This window comes from Myotis daubentonii, chromosome 7 (assembly GCF_963259705.1).
Source record: "Myotis daubentonii chromosome 7, mMyoDau2.1, whole genome shotgun sequence".
NCBI classification, from domain to species: Eukaryota; Metazoa; Chordata; class Mammalia; order Chiroptera; family Vespertilionidae; genus Myotis; species Myotis daubentonii.
The window spans coordinates 77,810,116-77,831,138 of NC_081846.1; the positions used below are offsets into that span (position 1 = coordinate 77,810,116).

Sequence of the window (21,023 nt, forward strand, 5' to 3'; positions counted from 1 at the left end):
TTACAGAGTTGGAAAGGAAAAATACAACAACATGCAATTTGGACAGCTGGCTGTATTATGCTTTGCTATTTGTTAAACCCTGGTTTAAAATACTCTTTTGGTAGTTACTGGGAATGTCAGATAATTCTGTAGTATGTAGCTCCCTACCTTCAAGATGTTACTAATTATTTTGGAAAGCATTGTCCATTGCCTAAAGCAATTTATAGTAGTGATTTCCAGTTACCTAGAAATTACTACATGCCAACATGTTCTTTTAGGAGGGGGCAAAGAAAAAAAGTCAGAGGTTAACAAACAGTCTCTCATGTTAGAATTGGTTTCCTAATGCTGTTTGTTACCTAGACATCTTGTCATCAAATAAGAACAGATGGCCCAAGCTTTTTCATGTAGATTTTGTTATGGAAAAAAACAAAGGAAAAAGGGCCTTCAAAAAGAAAAGTATACTTTAGAATGTGAGCTATTTTAAAAGTATTAGTATTAGAGGTTGAAGATGGAAGTTTGACACTACCTCAGAATTTAGTGTTGAGAAATATCTGAGGAGATTGTTAACAATGGAGGTTACTAGAAACCACTGCAGAGAGGGTGTTCAATAGTCTTGAAGTGGGTCCAGAATACAGGAGATCAAAGGAGAAACACTATCAAGACAGATGAACAAACTGAGGTACCTAGAAGTTAAGTGACTTGCTTAAGGCCATTTATTGAGGTAGTGACAGTGTCCTGACCCTTGATCTTATGCTATTTCTTTTGAATCATGACCTTGGTGGAGAAAAGGCCATAGCGGAATATTGTTGTGGATCATAAGACATTACCCAGTCCCATAGCAACAGATTCAAATTCAAAGGTGTTAGACCAGAGACCATGATCAACTCTCTCCTTGTCCCAGAACATGACTAATGAAGTTTTATCATTGTTTCCCTCACTATGACCTGTTGATAGGGTTCTCATCATTTACCCTCTGGATCTCTCTGAGCTGATGTTAGGATTCAGTACAGCATAGAGAGGATATTAGTGCTATTGCAAGAAGCCCTAAGATCAGCCAATTGGGCTTAAACACCATAGAGCAAAGGAAAGAAAAATGAAAAGACCATGCAGAGAGAGATTTTATGACAAGATCATTCCACTCAACCAAGAGCATATCAGCTTAATTTTAAAGAGAGATTATGTCATTCTACTATTTTGAATGATAATAGGATTAGGTGTTAGCATTAGAAAAAGATATCAAGAAGGTAACCAGTTAGCTAAAACATTGGAAAGAAAAAGAATCAAGTCAACTATTTGGAATGATAAGACAATGGTTTATCAATATGTTTTTATCTTTACTGAATTTATGTATCACTAACGGATTATGAAAGTTTATGTTCAAAAATTTTCTGCAAATATCATAATCCTATATAATAAAAGGCCATCGACCATAACGGCATAACGACCAGAACAACCTCGACCAGTCACTATGAGGTGTATTGACCACTTCTTGGCCCCTCACCCCAGCCTGCAGGCTCCAATAGCTGGATGGCCAACAGGGAACCATGGGGAACTGGGTGGGTGGCGGCAGCAGGGCAGGACTAGGGACTGGCGAGCGGGTGTGGAACAGCTGACCTCTTGGTCCCTCCCCGAGCCCACAGGCTCTGATAGATCACCAGATGGCAAACAGGGAACAGGGGTGGGTGTTGGCAGCGGGGCAGGACTGGGACTGGAGAATGGGCGGAAGATGGCCCTGATCACAGGCTAGGCCTAGGGACCCTACCTGGGCACGATTTCGTGCACTAGGCCTCTAGTGTTTTATAAAAAATTGTCACTATCTCATACATTTTGAAGTAATTATTGTTATCCCCAAACTATGTAAGATTGCTTTCATTTATTTGATGTCAATATTTTTCCTTCCATGTTCATTTTCTTATTTGAACAGATTTAACTAGTAACCTTTGATGCTGATTCTATTTCTCCTAGAGATCCTAAGCTCTGTGATTTTAGTGGAAAATCAGCAATACATTATGTGTCACAAATAAAGAGTTTTAAGAAACAGCAGTTATTGGACATTCTAATGAATTCTATGCCAAAACCAGGTAAATATTCCTATTTCACTTTCAAATTTCCCCAAATATAAGGGCCCTACTAGACATCTTTCTTTTTCTACATGTATTTGATGCATCCATTTTAAGAAATCTATCTGACAACTATTTATTGAGCAGTGACTAAAAGCCCATGACTAGGTTCTCTGAGGGATGCAAAGATGTCTAAGATATGGTCCAAACTTTTGAAAGTGCTCAGTATGGTCAGGGACATATCACATAAGTCAGAGGAGAAAGAACTTATTGGGAACAGGAAGGGGAAGGGACTTATGGTGGTTCTTCAATGCTGGATGAAATATGGTAGGAAGAAAAAAAGAGAAGGTTATATATAGATGGGGAAAGATAGTCTGAGCAAAAACATGGTGACAGCCACGGCAAAAGGCATAATGGGGAAAAAATGCCACTGAGCGACACATGATTTTGTGTAACCTGCTTGACTTTATTGTTAAATGGACTTTTTGTTTGATGCGTCTGGTCAGGAAACAAGGGTATACCTGAGAGGGTCTCATGGAAGAGGTGAGATTCAGTCGGTCCTTTAAAAATGATGGGATTTGATTTTGTGGAGCAGAGGCACCATGCTGTAAGGGAGCATGGGTATCTCAGGATCAAACAGGAATCCAGACTGAAAGTTCATGTCAGGGAAAATGAACACATAACGTCAGATGCATAAAGAAAGTGTGTCCATTGAGGACCCAATAAATGTAAAGCTAAGGATATCCCTTTTTTCCCCAATAAAATAGAATCACTAAAGAATCTTGAACCAGAGAATGATGAAAGACATGTTTTCAGAAAATTATCCTGTTCTTATTGTGTAGGATGGATTCAAAGAAAGAGACTCATGGCAGGGAACTCTATTAAGAAAGTATATGGTGGAAAGAACCAGGAAAGGAGTCCTTGGGCAAGGTGTTGTAGTGGTCTGGGAGGTGCTGGATGTGGTGCGTTTATTGTGAAAGAAGAATTCACAGAACTTGGTGATGTAAAGTTGATAGTGAAGACACAAAGACAAAAGTTGAGTCAAACATGATTTCGAAGGTTCAGCCCTGGGATGTGGGGAGATGGGAATACAATCAACAAGCTAGAAGAACACTGGCTTTGTGAGGATACCGAAGGTAATGTGTTCTAAAAAAAATTGTACTGATGGAATCTGGGCACTTTCAAGTAGCAATTTTCTGTAGGATAGGGCTTCTGGGAAAGCGTGGGTTGATATATTAGTCATGAGGTTCTCTACACAACAGAGATCGTAAGGACCTGAGAGTGGACAAGATCATTGAACGATTGATGACAGAGAGAAAATTGCGGGGGGGGTGGGGCGGGCCTGAGCTGAGGCGGTGCACCCACCGCTAGAGAGTGGTGTGCACATAGGAGAATTGGGAGAGAGTTGCAAGAGGAATAAATGGAAACAACATTCAATTAGAAAAGAGCTTACAAAGCAGATATGGTAGGAAGTGGGAACTTTCAATGGCAGGATAGAGGCAGAAGATAGATTGCAAAGAGTAAAGAAGGAAAATATGATGAAGAAATAGAGGGTCTGAGTATAGATCACTTGTTCAATCTTGTTTCAGTTACAAGATAAATGGAAGAGCCATTGGAAGAGGGAGATGTTGTCATCCAAGAGCCCATGCTTATTTGGAGAAGGCAGGCTGTCAGGAGGGGGATGAATATGAGAACAGTGCCCCTCAGGAGCTAACGGGGTGTTCACTGATGGGTGTTCAAATCTTGTCAATTTAACGTGGCTTCAGTGCTAGACAAGGATGTGTGCTCACAGTAGCTAAATGTTTTTCTCTTTGGAAACTATAAAGCAAATATAATTTCCAGCCCATTGTTAGTGGTTTCACTTGGCAATTTTACCTAATTTTAAAACAACAACAACAAACAAAACCTCATTTATTCTGTGGATTCATGTTGTCCTCACATCTCTTCCTGTGAAAATTATCCCCTGAAACTTCATCAGGATCCCAGATCACTATCTCAGAAAAATCTTTAACAAAATGGAACTGATGTTAGAACCAAGAACTAAATCTTCCTGTAAAATTGAGATGAGTCTTATCAAAACACATTATGTTTCTTTTGGCAGACGAACATGCTGAATCATTGCTTGACATTTGTCATGATACAAACTCTTCTCCAACCAATATGACAGTTACCCAAAACCAAAATATACTCTTGCAAAGCGTCAGCAGCAGTGAGGTAAGGTGCTCTCTTTAAAGAAACAGCCAATGAAGAATGGATACTTCATCTACTGCTTCATTTGTGTTGCTTGAATATTTTATAACAATTACTACAATTATATTTTAATGTAATCATAGAGAAATTTAAAACACAATAAATAAGACAGTGTTCTTGGAGTTTAATCTCAGAGCAGTAATTAGCTAGTCATTGAGTGTGTATGTGTGTGTATCTAATACCACAAAATATTGTGGCATCCACACTAAATAATAAAGTGTGGCTTGTCTTTATGGATGTTAATGTGGAAAAGGAGAAGATCATGAATCTGATCGTGTCAAATGCCTCCTCTTGTCTCTAGCTGTCACCTGTTGCCTGTGATGAATGACTCCACCAAAAGTTCCTATTACTATAGTGACAGTACAAGTAACACACACTGTGATCCATAGGAAACTGTGGAATGGGACCCAAGATTTACAACAAATTACTAACAGTGGTTGTCTACGGGGACAGAATTAGAGACGTACTTTACACAGCATCCTTATTTGTACCTTTTGAGTTTTTATAAAAATTGACATAGCCCAAAGAGTTAAAAATATTACTACTCAGTATTTTATTGATCAGAAAAAATACATCTACAAAATTGTTTATTTTTAAAATTTAATGAGGTATGGACTATATTATTTAAAAATAATAATGAGTTTTGGAGATGGTGGAGTAAACATGTTTCAGTCCCTTTCTCCTTTCAAAAATCATCCCCAAACAACAAAGAAAATGAAAAACAGAAAAAAAATGTTAACCTTTTATTTTGAAATAATTATAGATTCACAAGAACTTATACATAGTGGTCTTTCGTGTCCTTCACCAACTTCCCCTCAGTGAGAATTATAGTTATAACTTTAATACATTGTCAAACCAGGAAAATGACACTGACACAATGCAATTAACTAGACTACAGACCTTGGATTTCACTAGTCTTTGCATGCATGCCTTTCTTTTTTTTTCTGTTTGTGTATGTCTGTGTGCAGTGTTCTATGACATTTTATCTTGTGAATCACCACAATCAAAATATAAAACTGTTTTGTCACCACAAGTAATTCCCTCTACTACCCTCTTTATAAACACACACACACACGCACACACACACACACACACACACACACACACACACTCCTCTTCTGTAACTCCTGGCAACCATGATCTGTTCTCCATATCTATAATTTATTTTCATTTCAGAAATGTCATGTAAATGGAATTATCATATATGTAAACTTTTGAGATTGGATTTTTCTATTCAGCTTAATGAATATATGCTGATAGATCCAAGCTGTGTGTGTCAATAGTTTCTTTGGATGACTAAGTAATATTCTATGATACAGATGTCCCCCAGTTTATTTAGCCATTCACCCATTGAAAGACATTTGGGTTGTTTCCAGTTTGGAGCTATTACAAATAAAGCTACTACGAACATTCGTGTACAGATTTCTGTACACACATATGTTTTCATTTCTCTAGGATACATGCTCAGGAGTCCAATTATTAGATCATGCATATGTAATGTATGTTTAACTTTAAAAAAAAGCCCAACAATTTTCCAGAGTGACTCTCCTATTTCATCTTCCCACCAGCAATAAATGAGAGATCCAGTTTCTTTACAACTTTGTCAACATTTGGTACTGTCAGTATTTTTTATTTTAACCATCTGATAACTGTGGGTGGTGTCACATTGTAGTTTTAATTTGTATTCCCTAATAACCAATGCTGAACATTTTTTCATGTGTTTCTTTGCCATCAGCCTGAATCATCTAAGTCTTTTGTCCATTTTCTAATTGGATTGTTCATTTTCTTATTTTTGGGTTTAAAGAATTCTTTATATATTCTGGATATATGATTCACAAATATTTTTCTGCTAGTTGAAAAACTTGGCTTACTTTTTCCACCTTTTTTTTTAAATCCTCACCTGAGCATCTCTTTTTATTGATTTTTAGAGAGCGAGGAAGGAAAAGAGGGAGAGAGAGAGAAACACTGATATGAAAGAGGAACATCAATCAGTTGCGCCCCTGCGCAGGGATGGAACCTGAAATGTCGGTCTGTGCCTGACTGGGAATTGAACTCGCAGCCTTTTGGTGTATGAGCCAATTCTGCAACCAACTGAGCCACCAGCCAGGGCACTTTTTCACCCTTTCAAAAAAAAATTTTTTTATTTTTCAATTAGAGTTGACATACAATATTGCATTTATTTCAGGTGTACAACCCAGTGACTAGACATCATATAACTTATGAAGTGATCACCCTGATACATCTCACACCCATCTGACACCATACACAGTTATTACAATATTACTGACTATTCCCTGTGACTTTTTATAACTGGCAATTTATACATCTTAATCTCCCCCTCTTTTTACCCACCCTCCACAACTATCAAAACGTTCTGTTTCAGGTCTGCTTGTTTATTTTGTTTTTTAGATTCCAATGTAAGTGAAATCAGATGGTATTTGTCTTTCTCAGTTTGACTTATTTTGCTCATCACAGTACACTCTAGGTCAGTGATGGCGAACCTATGACACGTGTGTCGGAGGTGACACGCGAACTCATTGTTTTGGTTGATTTTTCTTTGTTAAATGGCATTTAAATATATAAAATAAATATCAAAAATATAAATCTTTGTTTTACTATGGTTGCAAAGATAAAAAAATTTCTATATGTGACACGGCACCAGAGTTAAGTTAGGGTTTTTCAAAATGCCGACACGCCAAGCTCAAAAGGTTCGCCATCACTGCTCTAGGTCCATCCATGTTGTTGCAGATGGCAAAATTTCATTTCTTTTTATGGCTGAATCATGTTTCATTGTTCATATGCATCACTTCTTTAGCTATTCATCTATTGATTGACACTTAGGTTGCTTCTATATCTATAAATAATGCTACAGTAAACATAGAGATTCATAAGTCTTTTTCACTTAGCGTTTTGGGTTTCTTTGAATAAATACCCAGACTTGGAATTGCTGGGTTCTTTGTTATAGCCTTTGTTTTAAAGTCTATTTTGTCTGGTGTAAGTATTGCTACCCTAGCTACTTCTTTTTCATAAAGTATCTTTTCCCACCCCTGTACTTTCAGTCTGTGTGTGTCTTTTGACCTGAAGTGAGTCTCTATAGACAGCATATGTAAGGGTCTTGTTTTGTACTTCATTTAGCCATCATATGCCTTTTGATTGGAGCATTTAATCCATTTGCATTTAAAGTAATTGCTGATAGATATGTATTTATTCCATTTTATTATGCATATTTTTATTGTCAACTATAATAACAATAAGTCAGTAGATAATGTCTCATTTTGCTTTCTCAAGAGATAGCAGAATAAATGTTTTCTAGAATATGGAAGAAAATACCAAAAGAAAAGGTTAAAAGGCTGGGAAAGGTGGGTAGGCAAACTGATGACCTTTTTGTTATAAGTCTCTTACCATTATCTGACATTTTAATAATGTCAACCTTAAAAAAAACCATGTCAAGCTTGATACAAATTAAAATAAACGAAGAAAACCCACTATGGAATATCCATACTACAGAAAACTATGCCTTGGTTAAAATTATTTGCAGAGTGTGATACCATTTGCATCAAAAAGAAAACCCCACAACAATACCGTGTGTTGTGTACGGCGATGTTATGTAAGTAAATGCACAGGAATTTGTATGGCGGGAACTTAGCAAACAGACTGCTAACTGAGGCGGGGCGGGAAGGGCAGGGAGGGTAAAGCATGGAGTAGGGTGATGGTAAAGGCTTGTAAAAGCACAGTTTTCTTAGACTAGAATGTAAAACTTGATGAAAATTAAAAGGATGAGATTAATTTGTTTGCACTGATTAAAAATTAAAATACAGAAATGGTTAAATAAGGATTCCTCTGGGACATGGGATGGGCTGAGGTAGAATGGGAACTTTTATTTTAATACTACATGAACGTTTTAACTTTGTTCATTTATAACTTTTCTAAACACATTAGAGTGTTTCTTTTTAAAGTTCCTTCAGTACAGTGGTTCTCAAGAGGGAGTGATTTGTCCCCCAGGGGGCATTGGGCAATGTCTGGAGACATTTTTGATGTCACAACTGGGGTGGAGGCGCTACTGGCATCTAGTGGGTAGAGACCAGGGATGTAGCTAACTATCTACAATGCACAGGGCAGATCCCACAGCAAGGAGCTAACCAGCCACAAATGTCAATAGCGCTGAGCCTGAGAAAACCTGCTATGTGGTGGATTTTGTCTCAGAACTGAAGGTTGCATTGGTTTTGGTTACTAATATAACATAGTAATAGAAATAAAATGTTAGGGTCACCCAAGGAGGAACACACTAGGCCAAGGTGGTAAGGGATTATGAATTTATTAGGTCATCTGGATACCCAGATGGGCTGAGCCCCAAAATGGCGCCAGCCCCCAAAGGTGGGAGTCAGAGGTTTTAAGGACTGGAGGCGGGCTTTTTCTGGGCGGAGAATTCTCTGTGCAGGTCTGGATTCTGGGCAAGTCCGGAGGGGAGAGATAATGGTCTTAGCAAGTGGAATGTGGTCTAAGCAAGTGGAATGCCCATTGTGAAGTGTCCTAAAGGTCAGTTCCTAGGAGAGGGGCACCGATTCAATTATTTGATCAGACCTACCATAAAATACCTAGAGGCCAATCTTGAAAGTGTCATGGATTAGAAATTGATAAACAAAACAGGTTTACTTTTAATTTTTAAAAAATATTTTTATTGATTTCAGAGAGGAAAGGAGAGGGAGAGAGAGATAGAAACATCAATGATGAGAGAGAATCTTTGATTAGCTGCCTCCTGCACACCCCCTACTGGGGATCCAGCCCACAACCTGGGCATGTGCCCTGACCAGGAATTGAACCATGACCTCTTGGTTCCTAGGTTGACACTCAACCACTGAGCCACACTGGCTGGGCTACTTTTAATATTTTATGGTATATTTAAGCAATTTTCTTTTTGAAAAGGCCAAAAAAATCCCTTCACGGTATTACCCTTTCTTGTGTGCAACTTTAAAATGTTTATTGAACTTTCCTTCTATATTTTTTCTTATTATGATTAAAGTAACTCTGAGCTCATTTCTTTAAAACAGACTCTTTCACTGTTGAACTTGCCTTTTCTTCCCTAGCGCTTTCCCTAGGGTTTCAATTGCAAACCCGAAGGTCATCCTTCGCTTCTTTTCTTTGAGTGAAAGCTCTCTTTTCTTTCTGGCTGTCTGCCGAGGTTTTTATAGTTGACAAATAGGAGCAGCTGCCTTGCTTGCAGGATCACTCGCAGAGGCTCTTTATAGACTCTCCCAATCTTTTTTCATCTAAGAAGAATCTTCTTTCCAAATTTAATTATGTATGATTTCTATGCCTCTTTCTCTTCTGCGTGTATCGCATTCTGCTGTTTGTAGATGAGAATGCTGCCCTATTTCTAGCCTGTCACCACCTCCTGCATTGTTGTCAATGGTTTATGAGATCCATGTGTGTCTGGGATGTGCTAGCCTAACATTTTCTCTCCTTCCCTCACAACTGAATGCCATTATTTCCATTCTCTTCCTTGTGGCACCGGAGCACATCTTAAAGTCTTTCAGATTTAGCGTTCTGAAAGGAATTAAAAATTCTGAGCTCTTTCTGTAGGAGTCTTCACTTCCATGAAAACCTTCAAAGTAAATATCATTCTCTACATCCTTTTGTTTGCGATGCTTATGGTTGCTCAGTTTATTTTTAAAAGACATTTTTTGTGTGTGTGTCAGGCACTTGTAGGTAACACATTTTTCATTCTTTCCTGTGCAAAACTTACAAATTTGGTTTGAGGATCCTTTTAAAAAAATTTTGCTCATTGTTATTTTTATCTTCTTTCTGGTTTTTGTTGAGATTCTTTGTTTTGAACTTTTCATGGTAGCAAGAAAGCAGAGTTGTTAAGAGGTCTGGAACCAGACTTCTGAGTCTGGGTGTGATTCCTGGCAATACCACTGGCTAGCTATGTGACCTGGTAAGTACCTTCACTTCTCTGGGTCTCATTTAAAAAGAAGAAAAGCGTTCCTGCCTTTAGAGCTGTTGTGAGGATTAAATTAGTTCATATGTGTAGGTGCATAGGACCGTGTCTGGCACTACATGCGTAAATGCTAGTCATTGTTAAGGATTTCGTAAGTAGGTGTTCCCACACTCTGTATCTTCCAGCTTTTCCTAAAGGACCAACTACTGATGAACTGAGCAGTTGAGGCTGATAACAGCCCATTAATCAATACAGAAACCTGGCGTGAGAACCAGTTGTATCTTTAACACTTCTACATGAGGACTGCTATTTTCCAAAGTTTAGCACAAAAATTTCATTGAATCATTGTAATTATGTGAAATGGTAGAAAAATATTTGGAGGTCTCGTAGAATGTTACAGCCTAAGGATCTGAACAAAGACTATCTATGCTAAAACAATTCAGTTGTCACTAAGCATCTGAAACTATCTCCAACTTTTCTACTAATCGAAGTATGCAATTCAAACAATACTAAGATAATCGATTCTACATATTGCATCACTACAAATGAAAAGTGATGATAACTGATAAGGGAGAAGATGGAATGGAACACACTCATGCATAGCTGGTGAAGTATAAACTTTACTTTAAAACTGTGTGTGTAAAAAAAATCTTAAAAATTTTCATACTCTTTGGATCAATAATTCCATATCCAGGAATCTACTTTAAATAAATAATGCAAAACTAGGGTATTAATTGCACAGATGTTCCCAGCACTGTATGTAATAAGAAGAATTGAAAACTGCCTAATAAGCATATAGCGCTAATGTTATAAGACTCATGGGCTGTTATGACCCCCTAGTAGGTATTTTTTGAGGGAAAGAAATTTTAAATTCCATTAAAATGACATTTGCTTAGTAAATTGCTGTGTAATTCATGCTTATCTTAAGATATAAAATTATAGGATGCAACTATATATTTAAATTCTTAGGAAAAAGACAAAGGAAATATAATTAAATTAATGTTTTAAAATGTCAATAACAGTTGATAAAAACGTTTGCTTTTTATTTGTAGGATTATAGGTGATTCTTCTCCTGCTTTTTAAAAAAGACTATTGTGTATTTCCATATATTCTAAAAAGAGGATCTCCCTCCCCCCTTTGTAATTGGATGGGAGGAAGAAGAAATTTGCCAGATAGTGGTAGGATTTTTGAAATGCAGAGAAGGGTGAGCAGTGAAATTGACAATAGTCTAGGACTAGGGTGAGCCAGTCCAGGTCTCCCACCTGCCAAGAAAATACTTTTAAAAGCATGACTTGCTGCATAAAAGTAAGGTATGGCAACTAAATTCTTATGGTTGAAGACCTAAAATATTGTTAGTAGCAGTATAAATAAGGGTTTTACTTTTATCATTTTCTATGATAATTTAAATGAACAAAGTGAGAAAATAAAAAGGCTCCGCTGGCAAGTAATGAATGACAGAGCTTTGCGATACTCTGCCTGCCTGTCCGACAGGCACCTGCACGCAGGGCAAAGCCTTTCCATCCAGCAGGCTCCTTACACAGCTGGTCACCCAGGTCAGAGAAGCCAGGGAGCTAATGATCGCATCCAGCTTGTGATGGGATATTGTAACTACTACTTGCGTCTGTCACTGTTCTAGGCATGAAAAAGGGCAAAATCGCCCGCAAGTACGTATTCCTATGAGGGAACCTACCCATATCGGTGAATTCCAACAAGAGAGCGTTTCTTCTTTAGAGAGTTTGGAGAACTTTTTATAAGTCAAGTTGGTTCTCAAACATGCTTTTCAGCATAATGATTGTTTCCTAGAGGGTAAAAGGGAGACGTGCCGTGACTGGATCAGAAAGCTGACCGAGTGAAGCTTTAATCGGCCTTGCTGCCTCCGTTCAGCCTAGGGTCCTTTGGGCAGCCTCCGTATGGAGCAGGGATTTCCAGCCTCCGCGTTTGTAAATGACGCCCCAAGGAGGCAGATGGGAAAGACCATTCCCTTTGGGGTTGCTCACTGTGACTGTGGCCAAAGGATTTTTTCCAGTTACCCACCCAGATGGAATTTGTAGCGGCTTAGAAGCCTGGTGCCGACATGATAAAGTATAAAATATTGAATTTCTATGTATCTATGCGATTTCGGCTTTGATCGTCATTTTTGATTATGTAATTAATCATATCCACGTCTGTCTGAGCTTGGTGCTCTTGGGGGCAGACACTTTCCCATTATTTTAGTCCTAAATACTTTATTTAAAAGGAATCCGCAGTGTGAAACTTTAGCCTAGAAAAGTCAACATCCACTCTGCACCCCCCCCCCCCCAAAGTAGCACACTGAATAACTGAGTTCCTATTTTATGAAATTGCAGGAGTTTGACCAAGATGATGGCTGTAGTCATTCCATATTGGTTAAAGAAGGAGGAGATCCGAGTGGTGATGGACGAGATTGGCAACCCAGGACAGAAGGTATCTTGGCTTCTGTCCTTGAAGTGTTTACAACGATAACATGGACTATTTAGCTTTCTCCCTAATTTCAGAAGTGCTCAGTGCAGAACTTTGGAAACACAGAAAAGCACAGAGGGAATGAAAAACCACTCATGAGTCTATCCTTTGCCCATATCCGAATTAGTGAGTCTTGTCAACTTGCTCTGCCAAAACGGGCATCCCTCTGCACTCTCCATGTCCCTTTTCTTTATTCTACCCCACTCACCTCAGCCAGCCATTCTCTGGCCTTTTCCTTTTTTTAAAATATGATCTCTCCAGCCCCTTCTCCCGCTGCCCCCGCAACCTTGGCGGCGGGGTTCAGGATCTGAAGGAGGGGCTGATGCACAAATGAAAATGTTATACAAGAAATACGACTTTAGAAGGCATTGGGAGCCAGGTGGAGACCTCTTTCTTGAAGAGGCACACGGACTTCTCAACTTCTCGCCTGGTCCGCTTTTTATTTACTTGAATACACATTTGCCCTTTAGCAATGCATACAGGCAGGTCAAAGGTGAAGCTTGGTAAACAGTATAAGGATTATCAGGTTCGGAAATTGCCTGGAGCCATTGTGCCCACAGCAGGGCAGTATTACGCTGATTTTCAGCCCTGCTGAATATCAAAGTCCATTGGCCTCCCAATGTTTTCTTTTTGCATCAATATGCTCACTGCTGTTGGCTTTAGCCTCTGGCACCCCCGCACCCCTCCCCACCCCATTTCTTTCCTCATACAATCTTCCATCAGCAACAGGGATCTGTTCCCTTTCAGATCTAAGTATTTGCCCATCTGTTGCTGACCCAGAGCTCCTGCCTTGAGGGGAAGTTGAGGGGCTGAACAAGGCACTAAAGCTCTCAGTCCCAGTCTTTTATTCTATGAGGCCGTAAGTCTGGAATTTTCCAAAACAATGATCCATTCCACATATGGTATCCCGTCATATCTACGAGCACCCTTGCATTGAACAGACCACAGGTATTTGCAAATTTTCGCGTCAGAAATTAGTCACCATAGCATCACATTTGTCTATCACATTCCACCTATAAACTTCTTAAATGGAATGTTTATTCAAACGGCTGCCGTTTCTCTCCACAGTTTTCTGACTTCCATTTCTAACACTCCAGGGAAGCTGCCCCACTGTTTTCTTTTTCCTCTCGTCCCTGGCAACCTCCCCGGGGTGAGGCGGCGCTAGCCAGGCCTCAGCCTCCTCCTGCCCCTGTGCGATGCTGTCCTCTGCTGGCAGCCTTCTCGAGCTCACTCAGAATCTCTTTTCCCCAGGCTGAGGGCGGAGAATAATTTAGTAACATTTGAAATGATTCACACCATGAACCCTGAAAGGCCAAATTAAAATAAACAAATCCTGGCCCCTTCCAAGCAGTCCTTGAAGTTGGCCTTTGACTCCCAAAGAGTCAAAGCCAAGTTCGCAGATGCCCGGTTGTGTCCCAGGCACTTTCCAGGAGGCTAAATAATACATTCACTCGGCTCAGTTTGGAGATGACTTGCCACTTGAGATGCTAGTAATTCTTTTTAAATCGATTTGTAGTATTTTGGGTTTTCATGTAGGAGCCATGATCCTTATTCAGCATCTCCAGGAAGCTCTTGTGGCTGTAAGCTTTAGTTACTTGGATTACAAATTTAACAGAAACATGTATGTTTTTAACTTTACTTCTCATAGTTGATACAGTCTTCAGTTGAGCTAGTTAGTTACTCTGTTGAATCACAAAGTCTAAAATAAAAATGTTTGGAGCATTACTGTGCATTGCTTCCATCTTAAATATCAATACATTGCTTTAAATCCTATTTACATGTTGTTTCTAACATAGGCCAAGTGGTTAACGTTGAAAGCGTTTGCATACTTTATGAAGACCTTATGCATATACCATAGGACTATTTATTCTGTTGTAGTCCTATGTAATCATTTATTCTATGTCTGTTTGCTCATTGTAGTCTATTTAAGAGGGAGCATCACTAAAATATATCTATATATAATCTCCATAAATAATCTGTCACTCCCATAGATTTTAACAAATAAGTATTCCTGCACTAGGCATTTGCTTTATTATAAGCTTTTACAGATGGTAATGTATAAAATACAATTTATAGACTCCAAAAAAGATCCCTCATCTTTTTCCCTAGCATAAAAATCTTGCATTCCTCGATTAGCTATTTTTCCAGAACATAACAGATACAAACCTTGTAGGCTGGAAATAAAGTGCGTACAATTGCTCTTTTCATGAGTGAATAAGAACCCATTTCCTGAAAATTACTGGACTTAAACTTTTAAGAAAGAATTTTTATTGATTTTTAGAGAGAGAGAAAGGGAGAGGGGGAGAGAGAACCACTGATGTGAGAGCGACACATCAATCTGCATGCCATCTACCAAGTGTACAAGCAACCTTCTGATGCATGGGGATGCCCAACCACACCAGACACGGCTTAATTTTTACTTTTTTTTTTTTTTTTTACTACAGTGTATATCCATCAAGATTTTTAGTTGCAGATAATAGAATCTACTCTGGTTGGGTTAAAAAGGAAGTTTTAAAAGATATTAGAAAATTCATAGAGCATTGAAAAGCCAAAGTAGAAGAACAGACTGTAGGTTGTACCATCAGAAAGAATTCTCACAACTACATCACAAACCCGGCTGCTACTGACCTCCAACCAGGCTGCCTCTGCCCCAATAGGGAGCTGCCTCCACATCAACCTAGGATTTTCTCTGCTGCACCCACATCAGCAAAGAGGATGCCTGCACCTCATCCTTTTTCATGTAACTCAAGTGAACCTGTCTCTCTAATGGCAAAGGAGGCTGGAAAGTGCAGTTTTTGAAAATTCTTTGTTGAGACTTATGATTTAGGAAATTATCAAAACATGGAGTGGTTATAAAAATATTTTGAACCTAGCCCTGGTCAGCATGTTCAGTGGTTAGAGCACCAGCCTGTGCACGGGAGAGTCCGGGTTCGATTTCCAGTCAAGGGCGCGTATCTGGGTTGCAGGTGCAACCCCTGTCCCCAGTCGGGGTGTGGGTAGGAGGCAACCAATCAATGTGTCTCTCTCACATCGCTGCTTCTTTCTCTTTCCCTCTCTACCCTGCTGTCCACTCTATCTGAAAAACTAAAAAATCAATGGGAAAAATATCCTCACTCCTTGAGTGAGGATTTTAAAAATATTTTGAACCTTTGCTACCCATCAATTTAAACAGAACAAGCAGAAAACAAAAGAAAGTGAGACTTTTCAGGAGAAAATAATTTTTCTTTATTAAATGACTTAGGTGAAGCCAATTTTAAGTTTTCATTTTAATAATGGCTTTAACATTACAAATAACAATCATTTCCAGGCTTTCTGAATGCCATTTTTACCATTTTTGTGAGGAAATTGTTTCTGACTATGTTTAAATGTGGCCTTTTAGTTTTTCTGGTGGGGTTAATTTATGCCTTATGTGGAAAGATGCACTCAGACAAGAGCAAGTGTTTTGTTTTTACATATGACAATGCATCATCTTTCCTGCACCCTCTCACAGTTCGGGAGCCCTCGGGGGATGTCCGACTGACAGCTTAGGCGCGCACCTCCTGAGGAGTGGGCCTAAGCTGGCAGTTAACATCCTTCGCACTGTCAGGGAGGTGGGAGAGGCTCCCACCACCATCGCTGCACTTGCCAGCCATGAACCCGGCTTACTGGCCACCAGGGGCAGCTCCTGTGTTGAGCGTCTGTCCCCTGGTGGTCAGTGCACATCATAGCAACAAGTCGTTCTGCAGTTGGGCTGAAACCGGCTCTCTGACATCCTCTGAGAGGTCCCAGATTTCGAGAGGGCGCAGGCCAGGCTGAGGGACCCCACTGATACATGATTGGAGCCGGGAAGGGACGTGGGAGGTTGGCCAGCTGGGAAGGGACCACAGGAGGGCTCCAGGGCATGTCTGGCCTGTCTTGCTCAGTCCCGATCAGCTGGACCCCAGCAGCAAGCTAACCTACCGGTCGGAGCATCTGCCCCCTGGTGGTCAGTGCATGTCATAGCAACTGGTTAAGCGGCCTTACAATGTCATTAGCATATTATGCTTTGATTGGTTGAACGGACGACTGGATGACCAGACACTTACCATATTCAGCTTTTATTATATAGGATAATTGATTGGATAAATTTTTAATTATTGATTATAGATTTTGATTGAGTGTTGCTGGGGCTGACCAGCAGACCCTGAGTGATGGATGAATGATTACTCTGACACATGATTGCTGTGAAAGAGAGGACTGAGGGACTGCCTGGCTATAGGAACCAAACAGCCTCGTTAGCCTGCCTCTTCAGGCTTTTATTGTACCAGCAGTTTGAGATAAAGTTTATCGTTTAGATACAATCAGTAGGGTAAGCAATCTTGGGAGGACACATGTGTCTGCAGTGGCCTTTAAGCAAGGACACCTAAAGATTAAGCATAAAGAGTCTGGTAAAGCCCTGACCAGTTTGGCTCAGTGGATAGAGCGTCGGTCTGCGGACTGAGGGGGTCCTAAGGTCGATTCCGGTCAAGGGCATGTACCTTGGTTGCGGGCACATCCCCAGTGGGGGGTGTACAGGAGGCAGCTGATCGATATTTCTAACTCTCTATCTCCCTTCCTCTCTGTAAAAAATCAATAAAATATATATATTTTTAAAAGTCTGGTAAACACCCGAGGGTCCACACGTGCACAGGTCAAGGAACAATTAGGAGTGGCCGCCTTCAGCCAAACTCCCCTAAGTCAGAATTCCGATAAACAGGGAGGGCCGCCTTCAGCCCACCCCTTTTTTTGGAATTTTCCTCCTTACAAACTTTCCAACCAAGTCTCCCATGCTCCCCCACAGAGTATAGATTGATTATAGATTTTTAATTATTGGTTAGAGAAATATTTTTAATTATTGATTATAGGGGGAGAGAGAGAGAGAGAGAGAGACATTGATTAGTTGTCCCGCTTATTTATGCATTCATTGGTTGATTCTTGTATGGCACATTGCGATGATGCTCTAACCAACTGAGCTATGGCCAAGGCCGGGCCCATTGCTTTTAACAGTTTCTTAAAAGCAAGTATTTCTTATACTTGATTATTGTATCTTTGTTCTTCGGTGCAAAAAAGAAATCAACCAATTAACAGACTTTGAAAACATTAAATTTGCTTAAAAACATCTGGTTTTCTTAGTCCTCAGTCATTGTAAAGACACAGTCATTTTTAAGAACATTCTTGTGACTACACTGCAGTCTTCTAACTTCCATACAAAGCACGAACTGCACCTTGCTTTGTGCGGAACATCCTTTCCACTGACATTTAGTTATTAGGAAAGTTTGCCGCATGTTTTTCTGTCTCTAATGTGCCAGCTCGGTGTTTGCCCTCCAGGATGATTACAGAATGTTATGGAAGACATCCGTCTTCTTCTCAGGTCCGAGCGTGGCCCCGGACACGTCCCACAGCCTCATGGGTGTCAGTCGCTCCGTTTCTAAAATGAAGGGCTCCGATTAGGTGGCCTCTACGTTCCGTCCAGCTCTACAGTCATTCCAAGCCTCTCATTTTGTGCTTCCAGAGTGTGGTGATAGGATCTTTGAAAAGTTTTTTTAAAAATCAACCATTGCAAAAAAACTTCATTTTTAGTGACATGTCTTTTGCTATCATGTAATTTTTAGAAAACTTGCAATCAAGTTGTCTTATTTGAGAAACATCAAGAAAACCAAAGCTAGGTACATTTTCATGGTACTACGTAATATAATATTGAATAACAAAGCTAGTAAATACTATTATCATTGTAAACAAAACTTTTCCTTTTAGAAATGTTTACTGGTTTTTAATGCTAGTCTCATAAATAACACAGGCACAAAAATTGAACAATAAAAATGCTGTTCTTGTGGTGGTTCTTGTATGTATGACAAAATATCCAAAATCCTTTAAAAATAATAAAAACATGATTGTCTAACTACTGTGCTGTACACCTGAAACTAATGTAAAATAATAATGAATATAAACTGTTAAAATAAAATTTAAAGTTCTTTTTTTAAAAAAACAACAACACCTTAATTGAGATAATGCTGATAACCATAGCTATTAAGTAACTTTCCCAAGGTCACCAAAGAAGTGGAGGAGGGCTGTAGACCCAGATTCGTGCCCTGCTGTTGTCTTCCCTGCTAATACACACTTCTTCCCTAGCAATCGACCAGTGGAGCTGATTAAAACGGTGGCTCTGCCGGGCATATGCAGACTGAATCAATGCTCTGACAGATCCATGGATAGGACAAGCACTGCGTCCTCCCTATGTTCCCGCATCACAATGCTTGTCTTGCTATACTCTTTGCTTCCTGATCGCCCTGCGGCTCTGTGTGTGACAGGGTGCGGCGCCCCCACCCCCCCACCCCACGGGCCCTGCTCTGTGTGTGACAGGGTAGAGCCATAACCTCCCCATTGGCCCTGCCCTGAGTATGAGAGTGGCAGCGCCCCAACCCCCTGATCGGCCCTGCTCTGTGGGTGACAGGGGGTGGTGCCCCAATTCCCCAATAGGCCCTGCTCTGAGCCTGACCAGGGGCTGCACCTAGGGATTGGGCCTGCCCTCTGCCACCGGGGAGCAGGCCTAAGCCAGCAGGTCGTTATCTCCCGAGGGGTCCCAGACTGCGAGAGGGCACAGGCCGGGCTGAGGGACCCCTCCTCCCCCCGAGTGCACAAATTTTTGTGTACCGGGCCTCTAGTTTATAATAATGCCTGAAAGGTTTCTTAACTCAGGAAGCCATGCATGTGAACCCACTATAAATTGTATTCAGTTGTATTTCTGGTATTAAGTTGTAGAATCTTTTCAGTAGAAAATCTCAACCTCTAGACCAGTGATGGCGAACCTTTTGAGCTCGGCATGTCAGCATTTTGAAAACCCCTAACTTAACTCTGGTGCCATGTCACATATAGAAATTTTTTGATATTTGCAACCATAGTAAAACAAAGACTTATATTTTTGATCTTTATTTTATATATTTAAATGCCATTTAACAAAGAAAAATCAACCAAAAAAATGAGTTTGCGTGTCACCTCTGACACGCGTGTCATAGGTTCGCCATCACTGCTCTAGAATATGACCTCTATGAGGGCAAGGAATTTGTCTTTGTTGTTCACAACTATGTTGCCATCTTCTGGGACAGTGTTGGCCACTCAGTAGGCACTTGATATTTGTTGAATTAGGCATTAAGAATTGGGGGAGGTGCCTTGGCCAGGTGTGGCTGAGGGGAGTGCCTGTGCCCCTCCAATTGGGATCCTCATCTTAGGTGAGGGAGATTTCACATAAAGTCGCCAGCTTTCTTGACAATGGAGATCTCGCAGAGATGGATTCCCCATCTGGCATGGACAGCACCAACTAGGACTTGGCAATGGGTGGCCCGTTAGCTGGGGCATGTGACTTCAGCCTAACGCTGTCCCCACCTGTCCCACTTCACTCAGGTGTGTGAGCTGCTGTGACTCTGGACACACTGGCGCTTTCGGCTTCAACATCAAGCTGTGGCGGTGGGTGGGGTTTGGGGAACCAAGCTTAGAAGACAACAACTAGACTTCAACTACCTAGTCAACCCGTCTCCCCCTGCCACACAGCTCCCCTTCAGAACTTCTGATGGATGCCAAGTATGAGTTCAAACAACAGTTGGGAGACGATTATACATGAATGTTTTGACATTTCTGCACAGTCCAGGCTTTCTGAGCAAAAGGCACTAGGAAACTAGGTTGCAAGATGATTGAATGATAAACGGGTCTTAACCATTAGAGAGAGTGTGCTGCTCCAGAGAGATTCAGACTTGTTTCCACAGGAGCTGTTGGCTCACCTTCTAGGGCAATAAAGCCCAGAGACTACATGCCCCCTCTCTCCTGGGGACAGTTGCTTGCGTTTCTCGGGAGGGAAAGATGAGCCGAAGTGCCGAACACTCTGTATAAACGCTGAGTCGCGATTTCTGTGCTCATTCCGGTGGTGCAATGTGCAGGTACACACCTGCTCTCAGTGCATCGCCCTGTTGGAACTGGTGCTGTGATGCCCTGTGAGTAACAAATGCTCTGTCCTCTGGTCCAGAGATCTCGTGTTTCCTGCCAAGATGTACATATAAACATATATCCACATACATATATACAAATGTTATATATAAGACATGCATATAACATACATGGATGAGAAACAATATTATATATAAAACAACAACCCCCTCTAGTGGAAGAAGCCTAAGGTTTTGTGTAATCAAACCATACCCCCTTCCACATGGATTCCAGCTGGAATAACTTTCAATTTTGACTTTTTCAAACCTCAGCACCAAGATGACTCCATACCCAAACTCTGGTGTGAGGCTGACTGTGTTCACTCTAGTACTAAGAATATCTAACTT

The 21,023-nt window shown here is 40.4% G+C and overlaps 1 protein-coding gene across 1 annotated transcript in view; it reads left to right on the forward strand.

Annotated features, from left to right (window-relative positions):
* The window catches only part of MAP3K19 (mitogen-activated protein kinase kinase kinase 19), a 44,551-nt gene that overhangs the window by 14,184 nt on the left and 9,344 nt on the right, over positions 1–21,023 (forward strand). The window contains exons 4-6 of the mRNA XM_059704889.1: positions 1,945–2,060; positions 4,141–4,253; positions 12,573–12,669. Coding sequence (XP_059560872.1) covers positions 1,945–2,060; positions 4,141–4,253; positions 12,573–12,669 — 326 coding nt within the window. The remainder of the gene's footprint in view (positions 1–1,944; positions 2,061–4,140; positions 4,254–12,572; positions 12,670–21,023) is intronic.